Here is a 7759-nt window from a genome sequence, read left to right as displayed (position 1 = left end):
CCATATGTAGATATATTTTTTATTTCTTTGTGAAAGAGAGGTGAATTTTGTTTTCTCCCACTCCACCATCTTGATTGGAATCCTCCATTAGTATATATATATTTTAAATTATTACAAAAGTTGGCAAAATGCAGAGAAAAAATACTATTATAATGAACTTTCATCTACCTATCAACCAGCTTCAAGTTTTCATTGTTATATTAACAATATACCATTCTCATAACTTCCATAATTTCACCCACTATGCAACCCAATTATTATTGTTATTATCATTTGATCATTATTATCTACATGTTTGCAGGAAATTTTGAACATACACTGAAATGCACAAGGCTGAGTTTAGCTGTACCATTTTGATAAATGGGTAAATGCATGTAACTTATATAGAACATAACATAGAACATGTATATCTTCCCGGAGATTTCATCACGTTTCCCCAACCATTTTCTCACCTCTACAACCATCAGAGGTAACCACTGTTCTGATTTTCTAAACTTTAAGTTAGTTATATTATTCTAAAGCTTTTTATAAATCTAATAATACAATACATACACTTGCGTCTTGATTCTTTTCACTCACAAAACATCACTAAATTGCATGTACCAGGAAACAAACAAAATTCCTAGTACTTATCTGCCTATTTCCAGGGGGGAAAACATATGAATAAAATATTCAAGGATTCAACAGTAAAATGATGTCCTCACAGGAAAAAAAAAAAAGACATACCCATGTCCCATGCTTCCTTCTGTAAGTATACTTCAGAGTAATGATATTCTCTATTCTCAGGAGGAAGGAGTTGAGTTATTTCTCTTCATACTAAAGTTTATAGTTCACTCACAAGAAATAATAACTATATAATTTTCCCATTTGAAAGTCTAATATCGAGGCAATAGCTCTGATCCAAGTTCTTGTCTTTTCAGAGTATCCTCTGAAATACCTCACCCCTCTTTTTAGACAGTGTACGAACAATGCTCCTGCGGATTTCCTTGGTTTTGATGCTATGAACAGTGCGGTTGGCCACAGGTGGGAAGAAAAGGTAGACATTGGCCATGACGGTCTGGAGGAATAGAGGTAAATGGTGCCCAAAGCAATGTATCAGGGAAGGCTGATAATGGGCACATAGTACACAAGCACAGCTGAGGTGTAAGACACACAGGTGTTCAGAGCCCTCCACCGTCCTGCCCCAGACGCAATACCCAAAACTGTATGCAGAATCAGCACGTAATAAATCACTCTCAGCAGTGAGTCTAGCCCAAATGTGAAGGAAATGACAAAAGACCCTAGATGCTATTGGGGCAGGTATCTCTACAGGGAATCTTGATCAGATCTGAGTGGAGGCAGTAAGAGTGTGTGAGGGCTTTGTAGCTGCAGAAGGGCAGACGCTTCAGGAGAATAAGCAGTAAGAACATGAGCACCACACTGCGCAAGGCAATGGTGACACCCATCCTGCTGATGCTGAGAATTGTCAGAATGGTGGTGTATCGCAGCGGGCTGTATGTGGCCACAAAGCAGTCTACAGACATGGCCAGAAGGACACCTGATTTTATGAGGGTAAAAGAACGCATGGAAAACATCTGTAGCAGAAAACCACCAAGACTTACATTAATGTCAAAGAGGACAATGCCCAACAAAGAGGGCAGGGTGAAAACAGAGACACCAAGTTCCACAAAGGCCAACATGGCCAGAAAGAAGTACAGGGGTTGGTGCAAAGCAGGATCAAACCGGATGATGTGAAGAATGATGCCATTTCCTAGGAAAATTTTAGTGTACATCAGGCAGAATGGTATAGATATCCAGATGTGCTCTGCTTCCAGCCCTGGGATCCCAAGAGTGAATGTTGCAGGTGTGAACTCAATGGAACTATTGTAAATGTCATGATGAGACTTCATCCGAGGATACTAAGAAGCACATGGACACTGAAAATAAGTTGTTAGTTATTATACATCAAATCCTGAGCTCCTGACAGTCATACTGATGGTATTTTCTTACAAAACAGATGGAAAGCTTATTTCTAAAACAAGAGCATTTGCAAACCACAGTATATGGAAGAGAAATCTGACTAGATGTGTGAAAGAGTGGTCCTACGTGAACTACAAGCTAAACACTTCTTTGTTTAATAAAAATCTGTGCATTAATAGAAATATCAAGCTGGATTATTTATGGCAGTGAAAGGCAATGATAATAAACATTGAGATGACAGCTTCATGTGGACATTGATAACTGAAGGATTGGTTAGGTTTCTATAGTTTGAGCAAGATTGAATTAGTAGCAAAATTAATGCAAGAAAATAATAAAGATAACTCATAATTCTTTTAATAGACTTTTGGCCTTGGAAAGTCAGTTATCTGAGATCCAACATTGTGATATAAACACAGTAATAATATTAATACAACATAATATATGCTGTTTACTATTATATTTGGATTATATTTGGGACACAGTAAATGGCTCAGATGATAAAGAATCTGCCTGAAATTCAGGAGACTTCAGTTTGATACCTGGGCAAGAAGATCCTCTGGAGAAGGGAAGGGTTACCCAACCCAATATTCTTACCTGGATATTCCAAGAGTTGGACATGACTGAGTGACTAACACTCAATTTTCAAGTATTCAACACATGAAATAAAAACAGTTTCATATATTAGAAAAGAAGGACAGTTTCTTCCAGTTTTTAATATTTTCCAATATCTTTTTTTAAACTTACCAGTTGACTCTTTCTCCACCTGCTATCCAGGGACAATGGGGAGAGCTTCTCTGTATTTTGTAGGAGGGTCAGTGTCTCTTGTTGAAATCTGGAATCCAATTTGAGAATATCACCAAAACTATCAGGATATCACAAGCTGAGTGTGATAATGGTACTAGGGCCCACGACCAGGGTTCTTTATCTGGGAACAAGTTTATATACACTAAAATTCTACTCACTTCTAACAGAGCCTTGTGTATTAAGATAGGGGTCAAAGATAGATTTCAGGATTGGCTCAAGGATGGGTGTGGTGAGTGAGGATGAAGTCTTCCTTTCCTATTGAGCTAGCACTTTTTGTAAAGTATGACCACTTGAGTGATGGTAAATGTTTACCAATCAGTTCTCTGAATAAAAATGTCTTGACCTGTACCCATTGCCAGCTTCTTTGAATACTCCCATGCTGAGCAATTTCAAACAACCAACGTAATACCACTGAATGCAGAGCCGATATGTGATATGTTTGTAATCAGCTTCCTCAACTGGAACAAACCAGAACCAGCACAACGTTGGGCTTGACTACAGCTGGTCCTACATATCAGGTACTTAATGCAGGTGTAACTGAAAGCAGGCACATCAATCCATGCATCCCTCTCCTGCTGTTTCCTTCCCACTGGGCTGTGGGTATAGTTGCTACCTCTCCTTATATGTGCTTAGCTGATTGGCAGGGGAGGCAAGATGAGTCAGGACTTTTCCAGGAGCAATTAACCAAGCATGACTATTCTCAGAAACATCAGATATGTATTTCGATATATATTTAATTGGGCTTACATTACATTGAATTTTTATGTCATTTCGAAGGGAATTATTAACCTAATAATGAACACTATACAATGAGCACAGGACTCTTCAAAAATTCCAGGACAACTGTTCAGAGATGAACTCAGAGAAAACCACAGACAGCAATATCCTAATTCCTTCTAGCATCTACAAACACCCAAACCCTCAAGCTGAAACTTTCTTTAATATTGAAAAATTGAAATACTGATTCAACTGTGTTTTTTTTATTCTTATCATATTTCATATATTCTAGATATGAAATTGGCATTGTCTTATTTCTCCACTGCTGTAATCAAGTATAAAGAAGTCTTGTGTTTTAAGATTTGTGCTACTTAAATATTTTGTCATCATGCTGGAGTCTGTTTATTCTCTTCCTGCTCTTCATTCTTTGAAGAGCTTTCCCCCGAACCAGAAGTGTCTTTGTTGCAACTCTTGTCAAGATTTTATTTAATGTCACTTTCTGTGAAGTCATTTTTCTATAGACTATTGGAAGTAGGGCTATATTCAGTTTGGTGAATTGGGTTTTTAGTGTCTATATTCATAACAATCAATAATTATCATTCTCCAAATTAAAAAATTAAATGCTAAATCCCTTATATGACATATTTACTGAATTATCAAACCAATAAGAAAGATACTAAAATATTATCCCTAAAATATACTCCCTTGCTGAAATTAAAGTGAATATAATATATATAAAATCATAATTCAGGACTTCAAAGGTCAAGGAAACATTCTTTCATCTCTTATGTTGACTGCTATATATAGGTGTGTTACAGAAAGAGAGAGGAAAAAAACTGGAAAATTTGCAAATATTCAAAAGAATGCCTCAAAGCCTGCATTTATTTATTTCAGTGTGAAATTGAGAAAAGTGTGAAAGTGTTAGTCAGTCAGTCATCTCTGACTGTTTTTGACCCAATGGACTGTAGCCCACAAGGCTCCCCTGTCCATGGGCTTCTCCAGGCAAGAATACTGGAGTGAGTAGCCATTCCCTTCTCCAGGGGATCTTCCCTATCCAGGGAAGGAACCCAGGTCTTTTGCATTGCAGGCAGATTCTTTACTGTCTGAGCCACAAGGGAAGCCCCAAGTAATGTCAAATTTCACATCCTCAGGACAGGATATTAGGCTTTGAAAAAGCAGAGACTATAAAAGTGTTTAATGAAATAGAAGGAATTAGGTGCAATCTAGATAATTACATTTGGTGTGTTTAAAGCCATTCTTATGCAAGATTCTGGTTAAATAATCTGATCTTTAATTGTCTTTGTTTTTGTTTTTTTGTCCTGGGTATAAACCTTTCCAATCTTTTAGTCCCTCCATGAAATCTTCGTTGATAATTTGGGCCTAAAATCCCCAATATGTAGAAAAATTAACTCAAAATATACCATGTACCTATTTTTTATAGTAGACTTTATAGCATATTAGTGAATTAGAAAATATCTGATTTCAGAACTCATGTTTTAACTTAAGAAATAGGTATAGACAAAAATAACTATAATATGGTGGCTTCAAGCTACTTATCCAAGGATTTGATGACTTAAGCAGGAATGTTTTGTATTTCAGCTGAATTTATTTTATCAGAATTTCAGCAGAATGTTTATAAAAAATGTACAGCCTCTCACCACTTCTACTCCCCTGATCTATACAGGAAAAGTCCATCTGGGTTGAGTCCTAAAATAGATTTCTCTTGTTCACTGTTATCTTTATGTGTCCTTAAGAATAAGATAAAAGACATGATAATAGAATGTTTAGCTAGGAGAATTGAAAATGACAATAATTTAAAATATTCTATTCTAAACTCTTGAAGAACTTTAGGAAAAATGCACTGGCATTGGCTTTTTTTGGCAGATCCTATGTTTTTAGTGTGTTTTAAAGTTTTGTGGATTTTGTTTATTCTCATTCCTCACTGAAACGACTTTTAGGCAGCCAGTATTTTATTCAGAAATACCCAATATTTAGCCTTATTTTAACAACATATGCTGATGGGGGAGGAAAATAAAGTCACTTGGTCCTGAATCTGTGTGGTCTCTACCTCATAGATAATGGAGTTGAGCCCTGGCGGCACCTCCACGTAGAGGTTTGCTACTAAGATACGGATGTGCCGAGGAATGGTTTTACCCACAAAGCGATGGGCAAAAAATGAAAAGAATGCTGGCGCACAGACCATAAGTATGACACAGATGTGGGCACCACATGTGCTAAGGGCCCTAAATCTCACAGTCCAGGAAGGTATCTGAAACACTGTGCAGAGAGTCACTGTGTAGGACATAATGATGAGCATTACATCCAGTCCTGTAGACAGCAGGGCAACAGTCAAGTCATAAATGGTGTTGATATCAATATTGTCACAAGCCAATCTGGCAATGCCCATGTGCTCACCGTAAGAATGGGGAATGATGTTTCTCCCACAGTATACAAGTCGATGTACCAGAAAGATGAATGGAAAGCATACAATAAAGCTCCTGACCACAGCTGCTATGCCAGTCTTCACAAAGGCTGAGGAGGTTAAGATCGCAGTGTATCTCAGTGGATAATAGATTGCCACATAGCACTCAAAGGCCATGGCCAGGAGAATAGCAGATTCTGCCACAAAGATGAAATGTATGAAGAACATCTGGAATACACTGCTACCAAAGGATACACTCATGGAATGGAACCAGAAGATGGCCAGCATCTTGGGGACTGTGGATGTGGCGAGCAGGACATCTGCTAAAGCCAACGTGGAAAGGAAGAGATACATGGGCTCATGGAGACGCAGCTCAGTCACAATCAGGAAGATCAAGAAGAGGTTACCTACAATAGCAACAATGTACATAAAACAGATGGGGATGGAGATCCAGGTGTGCACATCTTCTAGTCCTGGGATTCCAAGCAGGACGTACCACAGATCCTGAGTCCTGGTGTAAATACAAGAGGAAGGAGCCATCTGTGACTGCTTATTCCAGATCCAGGACCTTCAGGGAAACACCACAGGGCTGAGTTCAGGTTCAGGTGCACCACCTTAGTCCATGTGATGTCTGATCAGATTTTGTTTCTAATCTGTTATTATGAAAAGACAGCAAGATAGATTGGCTAGCCTAAAATTGTACTCTTGATTCCCTCCATGGAATAATTGAATCTTATATCTTGGAAAAGATATTAGTTACTATTTAGTAAAAATGTAATATGTGTCATAATACTTTACATATATTAACTTATTAAGTTTTCACCTTAGTCTGTTGAAAATACCTTTATGATAATCCATAACATGGCTACTGTTGTTATCCCTATAAGATGAAAAGAAAAAGAAATCCAAAGCTTTTAGACTCTTGCTCTAAGTCCCACTGGATTTAAAATCAGCCAGAGTGAATTTGAAAGCTTTGAACTAAACCACCATCTAACACAATCTATCAAAATAAAACTAGTTACAAAAACATGTTATCAAAATTTTCACTGGTCATATCCCTGAGTAAAATAGACACATGTCAAATTGAAGTACACAGCTTATGGAAGAGGGAAGGAACTAGAGTTTGACAGAATAGGTTTCAAGGTATATGCCCTCTTCCACACTAGTGAACCACCAGCTTGATGCTAAGCCCTTTGCCAGGCATTGAGGATACACAAGTGAATCAGATTGATCCTGATCCTTCAATACATTTCTTAAAATTGTAGGATGCACATTGAAAACTTAAACTATGTACAATGCCAGACTGAGTTGTCTTCTTAGACGGATTTGCCTAGCATTTGGCAAAGGAAAAAAATATATTCTATCTCACTGATTGAAAATTAGACTATATGTTTTGCATTTCTAAATATCACCACAAGAGCAAATCACAATGATTTCACATTATAAAGCAAGAGTCCACAGTCCTTCAGGAAAAGAGAAAGGTATTATTTGTTGATCAAAATTTTTCTTTAGTTCCAAAGGAACGTGAATAGACACAAGGAAGATGCTGTGTCAAAAAGCAGGCTGGGAGATACTGTATGTGTGTGTGCGTGTGTGTGTGTGGATACACAAAGATGTAGCTACAAGTATAGTTATAGACATATGTACAAAATAAGTGGATTACATTCTTCCCTAGTCCCTATTCTCAAATCAAAGTTAGTTAAATTTCTTATTTTCTGAGAAGGCATGTGAGCTTTAGAAACAGATGCCTCTTCACCCTTTATTCTACTGCAGTTCAAAATGTTAATCACTGTACAGTATACTTTACTATGTTTATTTTTTATTAAGTGTTCAATATCCTGACATATTGCTTTAAGT

The 7759-nt window shown here is 37.3% G+C and overlaps 1 protein-coding gene and 1 pseudogene across 1 annotated transcript; both read right to left on the bottom strand.

Annotated features, from left to right (window-relative positions):
- Nucleotides 1-916: 916 nt before the first annotated feature.
- LOC129553615 (olfactory receptor 51I2-like) lies at nucleotides 917-1889 on the bottom strand (annotated as a pseudogene).
- A 3593-nt stretch (nucleotides 1890-5482) lies between these two features.
- LOC129553924 (olfactory receptor 52Z1-like) lies at nucleotides 5483-6442 on the bottom strand. The gene has a single exon (XM_055422605.2). The coding sequence runs from the start codon at nucleotides 6440-6442 to the stop codon at nucleotides 5483-5485; it is 960 nt and encodes a 319-aa protein (XP_055278580.2).
- Between the last annotated feature and the right edge of the window lie 1317 nt (nucleotides 6443-7759).

Source organism: Moschus berezovskii, chromosome 14 (assembly GCF_049115385.1).
Source record: "Moschus berezovskii isolate FMDL1 chromosome 14, NW_MosBer_1.0, whole genome shotgun sequence".
Taxonomy (NCBI): Eukaryota; Metazoa; Chordata; class Mammalia; order Artiodactyla; family Moschidae; genus Moschus; species Moschus berezovskii.
Note: the sequence above shows the minus strand (reverse complement) of the source record. Positions and strands in the feature narration are given on the sequence as shown.

Coding starts and splice junctions, on each gene's coding strand:
- LOC129553924 (XM_055422605.2), bottom strand. CDS start 6,442: ATGGCTCCTTCCTCTTGTATTTACACCAGGACTCAGGATCTGTGGTAC.